General features: G+C 43.5%; 1 protein-coding gene across 3 annotated transcripts in view; it reads right to left on the bottom strand.

Annotated features, from left to right (window-relative positions):
* The window catches only part of LOC140191036 (glutamate--cysteine ligase regulatory subunit-like), a 32,010-nt gene extending 22,451 nt beyond the window's left edge, over positions 1-9,559 (bottom strand). For all 3 annotated transcript variants that reach the window (XM_072248086.1, XM_072248087.1, XM_072248089.1), the window contains exons 1-2: positions 9,280-9,559; positions 5,528-5,599 (exon numbers count right to left, since the gene is read on the bottom strand). In XM_072248086.1, coding sequence (XP_072104187.1) covers positions 5,528-5,599; positions 9,280-9,402 — 195 coding nt within the window. In that variant the 5' untranslated portion in view covers positions 9,403-9,559. The remainder of the gene's footprint in view (positions 1-5,527; positions 5,600-9,279) is intronic.
* Between the last annotated feature and the right edge of the window lie 5,497 nt (positions 9,560-15,056).

Here is a 15,056-nt window from a genome sequence, read left to right as displayed (position 1 = left end):
TGTTGAATATTAAAGAGACGAACAACGTCATTAGTTGAGGGTTCCACAGAGTTTAATTGCTCATGTAGTCATTGCTGACAAAGCCTGCATTCACTGTCCATCCCTCATTGCCCTGGGGAAGGTGGTGTTGATCAGACTTCTGAAACCAAAGCAGTCCGTTTAGTGAAAGTGCCTCCAGTGCTGCTCCAGGATTTAATATAGTGACGTCAAAATAACAACCAGAGCAGGAACAGTGAAGGAGGCCATTCAGCCCATCAAGTCTGCCTCTAGCTCTTGGGGGAGACAGCCTGCCAGTCCCATTGTCCAGATTTTCTCTGTAACTTTCCAAATCAAGTTGAAGCCTCCGCATCCAGTGGCCAGCACCTAATTCTCCACCGCTTCTGCCATCACCAATAGGATCCCACACCAAGCAAATCATTCCCTCCCACCCATTTTCTGCTTTCTTCAGGGATTGCTCCCTACATGACTCCATTGTCCATTCGTCCCTACCCACTGATCTCTCTCCTGACACTCATCCTTGCGGAACAAGTGCTACACTTACCCCTACACCTCCTCCCTCACTACAATCCAGGTACCCAAACAGTCCTGCCAAGTGAGGCAACACTGTGAGTCTGTTGGGGTCATCTACTGTGTCTGGTTCTCCTGGTGTGGTCTCCTGTATATCGGTGAGACCCAACATACGTTTGTAGTTTGGGAGACCGCTTCGCTAAGCACCTACACTCCATCCACCTGAAAAAGCAGGATCTCTCAGTGGCCACAAATTTTAATTCCACTTACCATTCCCATTCTGTTATGTCTATCCATGGCCTCCTCTATAGTTGCAGTGAGGCCACACTCAGGTTGGAGGAGAAACACCTTTTATTCTGTCTGGGTAGCCTCCATCCTGATGGCATGAACATCGATTTCTCAAACTTCTGGTAATGCTCCCCCACCCTTTCATCATTCCCCATTCCCTTTTCCCTCTCTCACTTTATCTCCTTACCTGCCCATCTCCCTCGGGTGCTTTTCTTTCACCCAGGGCCTTCTGTCCTCTCCTATCAGCTTCCCAGCTCTGTGCTTCACCCATACCCCCTCCCAGTTTCACCTATCACCTCGTGTTTCTATCTCCCCTTCCCCCACCTTCTAACACTGACACCTCACAAACAAGAGAAAATCTGCAGATGCTGGAAATCCAAGCAACGCACACAAAATGCTGGAGGAACTCAGCAGGCCAGGCAGCATCTAGGAAAGGAGTGCAGTTGATGTTTTGGGCTGAAACCCTTCAGTAGGACTGGAAAAAAAAACTGAGGAGTAGATTTAAAAGGTGGAGGGAGAGGAGAGAAAGAAAGACAAAGTGATAGGTGAAACCTGGAGGGGGAGGGGTGAAATAACGAGCTGGGACGTAAATTGGTAAAAGACCCAGAAGGCCATGCAAGAAAGACAAGTGGGGAAAAGCACTGGAAGGAGGCGATGAGCAGGCCAGAAGATCAGGTGATAGAGAGAAAAGGGGTAGGAAATGGTGAAGGAGAGGGAGGGGAGGAGAGGCATTACCAGAAATTGGAGAAATTGATGCTCACACCATCAGGCTGGAGGCTATCCAAATGGAATATAAGCTGCTGTTCCTCCAACCTAAGTGTGGCCTCATCAAGGCAGTGAAGGAGGCCATGGATGGATATATCGGAATGGGAATGGGAAGTGGAAATAAAATGGCTGGGTGGCCACTGGGAGATTACACTTTTTCTGGCGGATGGAATGTAGGTGCTTGACAAATCGGTCTCCCAATCCACATCAGGTCTCACCGATATACAAGAGGCCACATCGGACACAGTATATGACCCCAACAGGCTCACGGATGAAGTGCCGCCTCACCTGTAAGGACTGTTTGGGGACCCTGCTTGGAAGTGAGGGAGGAGGTGTAGGGGCAGGTGTAGCACTTGTTCCACTTGCAAGGATAAGTGCCAGGAGGAAGATCAGTGGGGAGGGACAAATGAACAAAGGAATCACTTAGGGAACGGACCCTGCGGAAAATGGAAAGTGGGGCTGGGGAGTAAAATACGTCCTTGCTGGGGGGGTCCCGTTGGAGGTGGCAGAAGTTTTGGAGAATTTTGTGCTGGGCATGGAAGCTGGTGGTGTGGTAGGTGAGGACAAGAATAACCCTATCCCTGGTAGAGTGGCAGGAGGATGGGGTAAGAGCAGATGTGTGAAATGGAAGGATGAGGTTGAAGGCAGCATAGATGGTGGAGGAAGGGAAGCCCCTTTCTTTAAAGAAGGAAGACATCTCCTTTGTTCTGGAATGAAAAGCCTCAACCTGAGAGCAGATGTGGTAGAGATGGAGGAATTGACAGAAGGGGATGGCAGTTTTATAAGCGACAGGGTGGGAAGAGGTATAGTCCAGGTACATGTGAGAGTCCATGGATTTATAATAGACATCAGTGGATAAGCTGTCTCCTGAGATAGAGACAGTGAGATCGAGAAAGGGTAGGAAGGTGTTGGGAACTCTAACTCCTCATCTTTTTTCTCCAGTCCTGCTGAAGGATCTCAGCGCGAGACATCGACTGAACTCTTTCCTATAGAAGCTGCCTGGCCTGCTGAGTTCCTCCAGCATTTTGGGCGTGTTGCTTGGATTCCCAGCATCCGTAGGTTTTCTCTTCTTCAAGTTCAAGTTTGTTGTCACTAAACCATACACACTTCTACAGCTAACTGAACAACATTCCCCTGGGGCCAAGCTGCCGAATACAGTACGTATAGTCACATACGAAACACATCATTACAATCCAGCCCGTAAAGTCACAAAATACTATTAGCATGAAGATTGACAGGTCGACGTAAAGTTTGAGGTGCATGTTTAGATAAGACAGTATAATGTTACTGGCAGTGTTATAATAAAACAAGCAGTCGTATAAATAGATCATAAGACCATACCATACAGGAGCAGAATTTTGTCATGTGGCCCATTAAGTCTGCTCTGGCATTCAATTGTCTGATTTTTTTCAACCCAATTCTCTCGATTGCTCCCCATAACCTTTAGCCACTTACCAATCAAAACTCTATCAATCACTGCATTAAATACAGCCTCTACAGCCGTCTGTTGCAATGAATTGTGTTGATGCATCATAAGGGAAGTCCTTATGTTGGTGTTCAGAAAACAAAAATGTAGAAGAAGACATTCAAAGAGGAATTAGTGTTCCCACAAGAAAAGAGCATCATCAAGGACCCACGCCATCCAGGGCATGCTCTCTTCTCGTTGCTTCCATAGGGAAGGAGAAACAGGATCTTTATGTCCCACAACACCAGGTTTAGGAACAGTTATTACCCTTCAACTATCAGGCTCCTGAACCAGCGTCGACAACTTCACACACCTCAACACTGAACTGATTGCAGACCCACTTTCTGTCATAATATGAACTGGCAATATCGAAGCACGAGTGCAAAGGGAAGACAGACTCTGATGTAGAGATGGTGATGAGAGTTTATTCTTAATAATTCCAAAAGAACATCCGTAACTTGGCTAAGTCACGCAGCAAGGAGTAACATTCACAGAACCAGGACTTCGCGATAATCAGACATCCATTTAAATAACATAAGTCACATGGAATCTCTAAGCCTATCAAAATAAACGTAACAATCTTAAACCGAAGGCACCAGAAGACCAGGTACAAAGAGCAAGTCACTTGAGAAGAACACAAGGAACGCTAAATGATTAATAACTCTCATTAAACAACAATTAACTCATTTAAGTACTCGAAAACTCTCAGAGCCAAATGCTCTCCACTGCCCCAAGAGGCCCAAAGAGCTCATTACACTTTCAAGGTCTACACAGCTCATGTGTTCAGTACTATTTATATATTTACAGTACCCTTAAACACCCTACCTATATATACAGTCCTCCTGGTACATTGTATAAAAATGTAAAATATTTTCTTCGGATAGCTTCTAACCTGAAGTCAATAGAAAAAATTTTCTGATGATTTCTGATAATAGATTATTGTGTGAGACACCTCTGTCTCCCTCCCTGTATTGAACAGACTACACTTCAAAAGTATTTAGCTGAATATAAAGCTCTTTGGAATACCTATGACTGTTGCTATGGAAATACAATTGCTTTTGTTCTATTGTAGTGTACCAAAACCTCCTGCTGGTTTTACCTCCCTCTGGATGAGCTAGGCTGAACAACACTTTGGAATTTGTCCGGTGAGTGTTAATCTTACTGTGCGTTTAGTACTTTGACAAAAGACAGCTTCAACTGTGAATGACATATCATTTTCCTGTTGAATAAATTACGCTCATATTGCTGTGAGTTTGGAAGAGTATCAGATTACATCTTGGAACATATTGATCCAATCATGAAGAAGGCACAGCAGCAGCTCTACTTAGTAAGGAAGAGATTTCTTCTGGCCACCAAATAATACTTTTGCAAGTTTCTCCAGTGGACAGTTTTAGGCCCCTTATCTTAGTAAGGATGTGCTGAAACTGGAGTGGGTTCAAAGGAGGCCCACAAAAATGATTCCAAGATTGAATGGCTTGTCATATGATGAATGTTTGATGCCTCTAGGCCTGTATTCATGAGAATTCAGAAGAATGATGGGTCACCTCATTGAAACCTATCGAATGTTGAAAGGCCTTGATAGAGTGGAAGTGGAGAGGATGTTTCCTATGATGGGGGAGTCTAAGACCAGAGGACACAGCCTCAGAATAGAGGGGTGTCCTTTTAGAACAGAACTGAGATGGAATTTCTTTAGCTAGAGAGTGGTGAATCTGTGGAAGTTGTTGCCACAAGCCACTGTGGAGACCATGTCATTGGGTATACCTAAAGCAGAAGTTGATAGATTCTTGATTAGTTGGGGCATGAAGGGATACAGGGAGGAGGCAGGAGATTGGGGCTGAGAGAGAAATGGATCAGCCTTGATGAAATGGCAGAGCAGACTCGATGGGCCAAATGGCCTAATTCTTCTCCTATATCTTGTGTATGTGTGTATATATATATCGTTTGCATATTAGTTGTTTTTCTTTATGTGTAGTTCATTTTTTGTTGTATTGTTTTCTTCTACTGTGTTCTATTCTAAGTGACAATTTAATTAGATACACCTGGAAGTACACAGTGTTAATGCAAATATCTAATCAGCCAATCATGTTGCAGCAACTCAGTGCATAAAAGCATGCAGACATGGTCAAGAGGTTCAGTTGTTGTTCAGCGGAAACATCTGAACAGGGAAGAAATGTGATCAAAGTGACTTTGACTGTGGAATGATTGTTGGTCCTAGAAAGGTTGCTTTGAGTATCTCAGAAGCTGCTGATCTTGTGGAATTTTCACACATAAGTCTCCAGAGTTTACAGAGATTGGTGCGATAAACAAAAAAAATCCAGTGGGTGGCAGTTCCGTGGGTGAAAATGCTTTGTTAATGAAAGAGGTCAGAGGAGAATGACTAGACTCATTCAAACTCACAGGAAGTTGACAGTAACTCAAATAATCATGTATTACACCAGTGGTGTGCAGAAGAGCATCTCTGTTGGAACTTAGCTCAAGCAGTAACATGGGGCAGCCACATACCTTCGATTCAACTTGATCTAGATTGAACTTTGAAACCCATTCCACCAATGCAGCCTTGATACAGTGCAGAATCTGAAAAAAAATGGTTTGGCATCATACATTAAATAATCAGTCTGCAAACTAGCTGGAAAGATAGGCAAGTAGAATGTGTGGAGAAATTGGTTTTACAAATTGCTTTGTTATTTCCCTTTAGTCCCTGCAAGGATATCCCTTTAGAACAGAGATGAAGGAGAATTTCAATGCCTTCATCGTGGAATTCATCGCTGTGCAGACCAGGTATTTAAAGTGGAGGTTGATGGGTTCTAGATTAGTAAGAGCATCAAAAGTTATGGGGATCCTACCCCACAACCAACAAGCTCTTTAACACAGGGTTAAATACACTCATGTGCCCATCCATTGAGATGTTCCCACGACCAATGATCTCACTTTAAGGACTCTTTGTCAAGTTATTTCATGTTCTTGTTATTTATTTATATTTACATTTGCTCAATTTGTTGTCTTCTACACTCTGGTTGATCTTTCATTGATCCTTTTACTAACTAAAGATTTGCATAGTATGCTCATGGTTAATGAATCTCAGGGTTGTATGTGGTGTCATATATGTACTTTGATAATAAAATTTATTTTGAAACTTTGAAGGCAGGAGAATGGGGTTGACCAGGATAATAAATCAGCCATGATGGAATGTCGCTGCAGACTCGATGGACCAAATGGCATAATTCTGCTCCTGCGTTTTATGGCCTTATGTATCTCAGGCTAGAGTGAAGGGTTGACTGTGGTTACCTGTGCTGGAGTGATCTGTCTCAGATGTCACTGCTTACACATTGCAAGTCAGATATATCAGGAGGTCAAAGCCTATTTAATCGATCTACTGTTGGACTCCAGGGGAAGAGCACCAACATCTGGATGCAATGGGCATGATGCACTTCCCACCTGAACTCTCAGCTGTGATTGTTTAATATACTCAAGGTGGAAGTGGATATACATTCGAAAGACCGAGAGCTGAGAGTCATGGGAAACTATCACAGGAGAGAACTTGAGGATAGAAGAACACGCTCCAGTCCTTATTGAGAGACCTGTGATGACCTCTCAATGAGGACAGTGATACAGTCACGAAGAAGGCACGGCAGAGGGTCTATGTCATTAGGAATCTGAGGAGATTTGGTATGTAACCACATCTTCTTGCAAATGTCTGTATACAGTGGAGAGTATTCTGACTGATTGAATCGCAGCCTGGTATGGAGGCTTCAACGCACAGGAGCACTAGAGGCTGCAGAGGGTCGTTGACTCAGACACAACCCTCCCCTCCATCAAGGACATCTTCAGGTTGCAGTGTCTCAAGAAGGCAGCACCCACCTCAAAGGACCCTCGCCATTTGGGACATCTCCTCTTCTTGTTACTACCATCAGGGAGGAGATACAGAAGACTGAAAGCCCACAACTAACAATTCAAGACCAGCTTCTCCCTCCCCGTCATTAGGTGGAGATGATGCATGAAGTAGGCTGGAAGGACAGGTTCAGGCAGATGTCGTTGTCACAATGCTAATTTCTCCCCATGAATGCATCGGGTTTTTTGTCAAAATGAATGTTGTGGTCTGTGATGAAAGGGCAAGAATTGCACAGCAATTTCAGTGACAACTCAAAAGGCTGACTGAGTGACATAGATGGACTGGATATTCATGCAGAGACAGCAAAGAACTAAAATTGGCAGCAGAATTTTCTAGGAAACATACCAATTCATCGCCAACATTGTTGTACAGATTGATATCGCCTCAAACTTATCAATAGCAAGCTCAGTCAGATGTTGTTGATAGGAAATGTTATCAGATCAGACACCTGCTCGATGAGATTCTATGAATATTTTGGAACATAGTATCAATCTGCAAACACAAGTCATCTGTTGAATCTGGTGCCCCCGGTGCAGCCTTAGTGAAATCCGACACAGATTGGTGGACTAGTTTGTCGAGCTCTCTCACTCCGTAAGCTGTAAGAGGCAGGATGTACCGGTGGCCTCCCATTTCAATTCGACTTCCTGTTCCCATTCTGACATGTCTGTCCATTAGCCTCCTGTAATGTCATGATGAGGCCACTCTCAGATTGGAGTAGCAACAGTACATCTTGCATTTGATTGGGTAAACTCTATCCTGATGGCATGGACATTGATTTCTCTAACTTTTAGTTATTCCTTCCCCCACCTACTTACTCCTTCCCCTTTCCTCACCTTCTTGTTCTGGCATCTCCCCGCTCGCTTTGCAGTCCTGATGAAGGGTCTCGGCCTGAAACATTGACTTTTTATTCCTCTCCATAAATGCTGATTGACTTGCTGAAATCCCCCAGAATTTTGTGTGTGTTTACTACACAGATTCCTTTATCTTGGCTTTTTATGGGGTAGAGTCTTGGGTCATTGAACCTTGACAGTGCCAAAGAATGTATACTTGCCAAGGGAATCAACATTTCCCTCTTCCTACCTACCATCTGTACATGAGAGCCTAGGTATTCTGTTGGACCTCAGCCCTCAGATACCCATCAAGCATGAGCTTGTCCCTTGATTTTTGCGGAAGCCCAGTGCTTGCAGTAATTAGTGCTGAGATCTCCTGCTCATTCTGGGCAGAGAAGCCAGGTGAATTTTAAACAGGGGGCCTTCAGTTTTCGCTAAGCTTAACTTTTTAAACAGGGCAGCTGCCAGGCTCATAGCATGAGTCTAACTGTTCAAAAGGTGCAGTATAAGACAATGGGGAATTTAATTACGTTTATGTGAAAATGGACAAAACTGGCTAAATTGTTTAACACAAGGAAGTTTGCAGACCAGATGGAAACAATTACATAGAATATTAATAACTGATCTATTAATAAGTTGGATTATTTCCCAACATTCGTTGTGGGTAGCTGGGAACTGTGCTTCTAAGAAACTCTTAGACCATTTATGTAAAAAGTTTATCTGAGGAAATATCACTGTGTGTAAAGTTACCCAAGTGGCAAAGAAACTGTATAAATGAAGACATCAGTTTAGGCTTATTAGGAATGGGAATGGAGCATCAAGAAGCGTGAATGCAACATGGGATGAACGCGATTTCTGTCATGAATGACTGGTTCAACTGCATTGTTGACATGTCTTTTAGTTTAAAAGGATGAAGGAAGTGCAATATTTTCCTTGACTCTGGAACTTCTCTCAGGAGCTGGAACTCAGACTCTCTTAAGTCAGAGGTCCCAGCTGATACTTGAACAGATCTTGTGGGGAAACCCAGTGCTCAGGAAACTTGGAGTTTGGGACAAAGTAGAGGAGTTTTCCCATCCACCAGAGGTGAGGACACACACAGAGGGACCCTACAAGCCCACTAATCTCAGCCCTCCAGAGTACCATGTCATGACAACAACCTTACCCTCAGTGTTAACAGTGCAAAAGAACTGGTCAGCCTGATAAGACATTCCACTAGGTACAAGGACAACTTCTATCTCATTATAATAAACTATTATATGGTTCCCTAGTATAATACAATAGACTTTGACTTCACAACCTACCTTGTTATGATCTTGCACTTTATTGTTTACCTAAAATGCTTTTCCTCTGTAGCTGTCACACTTCATTCTGCATTGTTATAGTTTTACTTTCTTCTACCTCAAATCAGTGTGTAATGACGTGATCTGAATAAACAGCAGGCAAGACAAGCTTTTCATGGTATCCAGCACATGTAGCAATAACAACAATTTCCAGTGTCAAAGAGGTTCTGCCTTACCACTGACCATATACATTACCTCTTGCTGTGGTGTCCCTGGAGGTGTTCGTGATGAGCTGCACCATCTCACAGTGTTACCAGTGTACACACGCATCGATTTCACTGCGCTGATGTCAGACACCCAGGAATTCAAAGAAGTCATTTTAGAGACCTGAACTTCTATGAAATAAGATATCAAACTCAACAGCAAAATTAAAACGCCACGCCTTTAAGCTGAGTAAAGTTTCATTTCCACTGAGTTTCTGATGATTAGTGCACACAAATGATCATCAGGCTGTCAGCTGTAATGCATAAATAGAGAAATTCTGCACCATAAGACATAAGTAGCAACCAATCAGAATGAAGTATTTGTTTGAACTATACGTCCAATGAGACTTGTTGGGTGGAGATCTTGCTGAGCAGCCGAGTCACTGTTGGGTAATCTGTAAATATAATGACTCTGCAGAATTCTGCTCCCATCTCCACCCAGCACTTATTCACTCTGGAACGATCCATCGTTCATCAGTAATATAGGAATGACTGAGCAGAATTCTAGGAACCCAGCAGGGCAGCCAATCAGAGCTCTGGGGATATAGTTACATCTCCCAAAACCGAAGCACCAGAAATGTAAACTCTCCCACACGATCTGAATTCCCCCATTTCCCCACCTATTCATGTGTCTGTTTAAAAGCCACTTGAATATTGCACTCATTTCTGCTTCAAACACTTTCCCATCTAAATCATTCCAGAAACCTATTGCACTCTGTATAAAATAACTCTCACACTCCATCAGTCCTGGTCTCTCACACACTCCATCAGTCCTGATCTCTCACACTCCATCAGTCCTGGTCCCTCAGACACTCCATCAGTCCTGGTGTCACACACTCCATCAGTCCTGGTCTCACGCACTCCATTGATCCTGGTCTCTCACACACTCCATCAGTCCCGGTCTCTCACACACCATCGAACCTGGTCTCTCACACACTCCATCAGTCCTGGTCCCTCACACACTCCATCAGTTCTGGTCCCTCACACACTCCATCAGTCCTGGTCCCTCACACACTCCATCAGCCTTGGTCTCTCACACTCCATCAGTCCTGATCTCACGCACTCCATCAGTCCTGGTCTCACACACTCCACCAGTCCTGATGTCACACACTCCATCAGTCCTGGTCCCTCACACACTCCATCAGTCCTGATCTCTCACACTCCATCAGTCCCGGTCTCTTACACTCCATCAGTCCTGGCGTCACACACTCCATCAGTCCTGGTCTCACGCACTCCATTGATCCTGGTCTCTCACACACTCCATCAGTCCCGGACTCTCACACACCATCGATCCTGGTCTCTCACACACTCCATCAGTCCTGGTCCCTCACACACTCCATCAGTTCTGGTCCCTCACACACTCCATTGATCCTGGTCCCTCACACACTCCATCAGTCTTGGTCTTCACACTCCATCAGTCCTGGTGTCACATACTCCATCAGTCCTGGTCTCTCACACTCCATCAGTCCTGGTCTCTCACACTCCATCAGTCCTGGTCTCACACACTCCATCAGTCCTGGTCTCTCACACACTCCATCAGTCCTGGTCTCTCACACACTCCATCGTTCCTGGCCCCACACACTCCATCAGTCCTGGTCTCTCACACACTCTATCAGTGCTGATCTCACACACTCCATCAGTCCTGGTCCCTCACACACTTCATCGTTCCTGGCCCCACACACACTCCTCCACCACTGAATGACCCAGTGCTCTAAAATTCCTGAACCTCCTCACCTCTCTTTATCAAGCGGCTGTCCGATTAGTTGTCTATGAGCTTCTTGCAATGCTTTAATGAAAGGAGAAATAGGAGAAGGAGTAGAACATTCAGCTCCTCGATTCTGCACTGCCAGTTCAATAAAAACGTGACTGAACTAATCCTTCATCTGCACTGCCCAGTTTCCCTCACTCTTTACTTTCTTGTAGTCTAACAATCCTTCAAACACATTTTGTACAGTAGTGCAACAGTTAGTTATTATCTCCAGAGACTCAGGTTCAATCCTCTGGTGCTGTCTTTGTGGAGTTTGCATACTCTCTCTGTGTTGGCTCCCTCTAGGAGCTCCAATGTTCCCTCACATCCTAAAGACTTATCATTGGAGACACAAGCGAGGCCTGGTGCTCGAGTGTGGAGCGACAAAGGGCTGGCAAGTTAAATGGCCTCTGCAATTGTGTAGGTCAATGGTAGAATTTGGGGGGGGGGGGTGGATTTGATGGAAAAATGGGGATTGTAAGTTGTAGATAACATTAGTGTTAGGAGGTGGGTTGGTTGTCATGTTAGCTCTTTGAGCTGGCACAGACTTGATGGACCGAACTTCCTCCTTCGCTACCAAAGGAAACATGAAACAGGGTGGGAATATCAAGAGAAAAAATTGCTCTTCATCTCAATCTTAAGTGGGAAATTCTTTAACCTAAGGCAATTGTCCCTCTGTGTTCCCTCCCCAAGTGATGTATCTTCCCAGCTCCAAAATAAGAGTCAGAATCGGGTTCATTTTCACTGTTTTATATGATGTGACATTTGTAGTTTTGTGGCAATAGCATGTTGTAAAGTCATAGAATTACTATAGTTACAAAATAATAAATAATATAATCAAAAGGAATATCAAGAGAGTGTTATGGGTTCATGGACCATTCAGAAATATGCTGGAGGAGATGAAGAAGTTGCTTTTGAATGAGTGTGGGTCTCTAAGCTCCTGTACATTTTCCCTGATAATCATAGAGAGAGAGGGCACAATGTGGTCCTTAATGATGGAGCTACTACTCTCTGACTTCCTGTGATCCTGAGCATTGGAACTTCCATACCTACCGGTAATGCAAGAAGTTAGTATATTCTCAACTCTGCAGCTGTAGAAACCTGCAAAAGTATTCGGTGGCCAGAAGAAATCTCTTCCTAACTAAGTAGAGCTGCTGCTGTGCCTTCCTCATGATTGGATTAATATGTTCCAAGATTCATCTGATGCTCTTCCAAACTCCCAGCAATATGGGCATAATTTATTCAACAGAAAAATGATATGTCATTCACAGTTGAAGCTGTCTTTTGTCAAAGTACTAAACGCACAGTAAGATTAACACTCACCGGACAAGTTCCAAAGTGTTGTTCAGCCTAGCTCATCCAGAGGGAGGTAAAACGAGCAGGAGGTTTTGGTACACTACAATAGGACAAAAGTAATTGTATTTCCATAGTCATAAATCCAGGGTATTCTAAAGAGTTTTACAATCAACTAAATGCTTTTAAAGTGTAGTCACTGTACAACATAGGGAAGGAGACAGAGATGTTTCATACAACAATCTCCTGTTACCAGAAATAATCAGAAAATTTTTTCTATTGACTTCAGGTTAGAAGCTATCTGAAGAAAATATTTTATATTTTATACAATGTACCAGGAGGACTTTTGACCCATAATCTATGCTGGCTTTCAAAGCAACAGAGTCTATGCAGCCTCTCAATACACAGACTATTCTGCGACTTACTTCCCCGAACCCTGTTCTTGCTCACATGAATATCACATAACCAATTTCCCCCGGGATCAATAAAGTATGACTATGACTATCACCCCTTTGGAACAGAGATAAGGAGGAATTTCTTTAGCCAGAGGGTGGTGAATCTGTGGAATCCATTGCCACAGACGGCTGTGGGACCAAGTCACTGTCTATATTTAAAGTGGAGTTTGAAAGATTTTTGAAGGATATGGAGAGAAAGCAGGAGAAAGAGATAATAACTCATCCACAATGGAATGGCAGAGGAGACCCAATTGGCCAGATGGACAAATTTTGCTCCTATGCCTTATGGTCCTATGGGCATGGTATGTTGCCATTGGAATCACAGTGACACTTACAGGCTACCCTCGGCACATCCTTAGAATGTGATGATCGTTGGCACAAATGTCTGTTGTAATATATCTACAGAGACATTTTGCACCAGGATACATACAAAGCATAAATTGGAACCAATCAGTATGAAGTATTTGCCTAAATTATACATCCAATTAGTGATGTTGGGTGAAGATCTTGCTAAGTCACTGTTGGTTAATCTGTAAATATAATGACTGTGCAGAATTCTGCTCCCGTCTCCACGCAGCAGTTATTCACTCTGGAGTGATCTACTGTTAGTCAGTGGTGTAGGAATGACTCAGGAGAGTTCTAGAAACTCTCATCTGGATAGCAGCAACAGGATTGGTCTGAGTCAGCATGGATTTACGAAGTGGAAATCGTGCTTGACTAAGCTTCTGGAATTTTTTGAGGATGTAACTATGAAAATGGACAAGGGAAAGCCTGTGGATGTAGTGTACCTGGACTTTCAGAAAGCCTTTGATAAAGTCCCACATAGGAGATTAGTGGGCAAAATTAGGGCACATGGCATTGGGGGCAGAGTACTGACAGGGATTGAAAATTGGCTGGCTGACAGAAAACAAAGAGTAGCGATTAACGGGTCCCTTTCGGAATGGCAGGCGCTGACCAGTGGGGTACAAACATTTTCATATGATGTAATCTGACCTTTCCGAATCTTTTTTCTAAATTTAAATTATATGATGAGAGGAGCGGAGTTAACGACATTATTGAACATGTCCAATATAAGCTGTTGGTCTAGCCCTGTTTTGTTTTTTTCCTTGGGGTTTTTTTTCTTTTGGGGTTTTTTTTGTTTATATTTTTTTTTCTTTTTATTTCTTTTTTAATGTTTAATCTCATTATAAGTTTGGAAGTCTTTTATATCTATGTTACTTAAAATTCATTTTATATATGCTGATGAACATTTTTCCAATCTCTTTGTACCAACTTTGTTATTGAGTTTGTAATTTTGAAAAATTAATAAAAAGATTTAAAAAGAAAAGAAAGACCAGTGGGGTACCGCAGTGTTCAGTGCTGGGACCGCAGCTGTTTACAATATATATTAATGATTTAGATGAGGGAATTAAAAGTAACATTAGCAAATTTGCTGATGACACAAAGCTGGGTGGCAGTGTGAAATGTGAGGAGGATGTTATGAGAATGCAGGGTGACTTGGACAGGCTGGGTGAGTGGGCAGATGCATGGCAGGTGCAGTTTAATGTGGATAAATGTGAGGTTATCCACTTTGGTGGTAAGAACGGGAAGGCAGATTATTATCTAAATGGAGTCAAGTTAGGAAAAGGAGAAGCACAACGAGATCTAGGTGTTCTTGTACATCAGTCACTGAAAGCAAGTATGCAAGTACAGCAGGCAGTGAAGAAAGCTAACGGCATGCTGGCCTTCATAACAAGAGGAATTGAGTATAAGAGCAAAGAGGTCCTTCTGCAGCTGTACAGGGCCCTGGTGAGACCACACCTGGAGTACTGTGTGCAGTTTTGGTCTCCAAATTTGAGGAAGGACATTCTTGCTATTGAGGGAGTTCAGTGTAGGTTCACAAGGTTAATTCCCGGGGTGGCGGGACTATCATATGTCGAAACATTGGAGCGACTGGGCTTGTATACTCTGGAATTTAGAAGGCTGAGAGGGGATCTTATTGAAACATATAAGATTATTAAGGGATTGGACACGCTGGAGGCAGGAAGCATGTTCTCGCTGATGGGTGAGTCCAGAACCACAGGCCACAGTTTAAGAATTAGGGGTAGGCCATTTAGAACGGAGTTGTGGAAAAAATTTTTTACCCAGAGAGTGGTGGATATATGGAATGCTCTGCCCCAGAAGGCTGTGGAGGCCAAGTCTCTGGATGCTTTCAAAAAAGAGATGGATAGAGCTCTTAAAGATAGCAGAATCAAAGGTTATGGGGATAAGGCAGGACCTGGATACTGATTATGG

The sequence above is a fragment of the Mobula birostris genome, chromosome 32 (assembly GCF_030028105.1).
Source record: "Mobula birostris isolate sMobBir1 chromosome 32, sMobBir1.hap1, whole genome shotgun sequence".
Classification (NCBI taxonomy): Eukaryota; Metazoa; Chordata; class Chondrichthyes; order Myliobatiformes; family Myliobatidae; genus Mobula; species Mobula birostris.
This window is presented reverse-complemented; position numbering and strand designations above follow the sequence as displayed.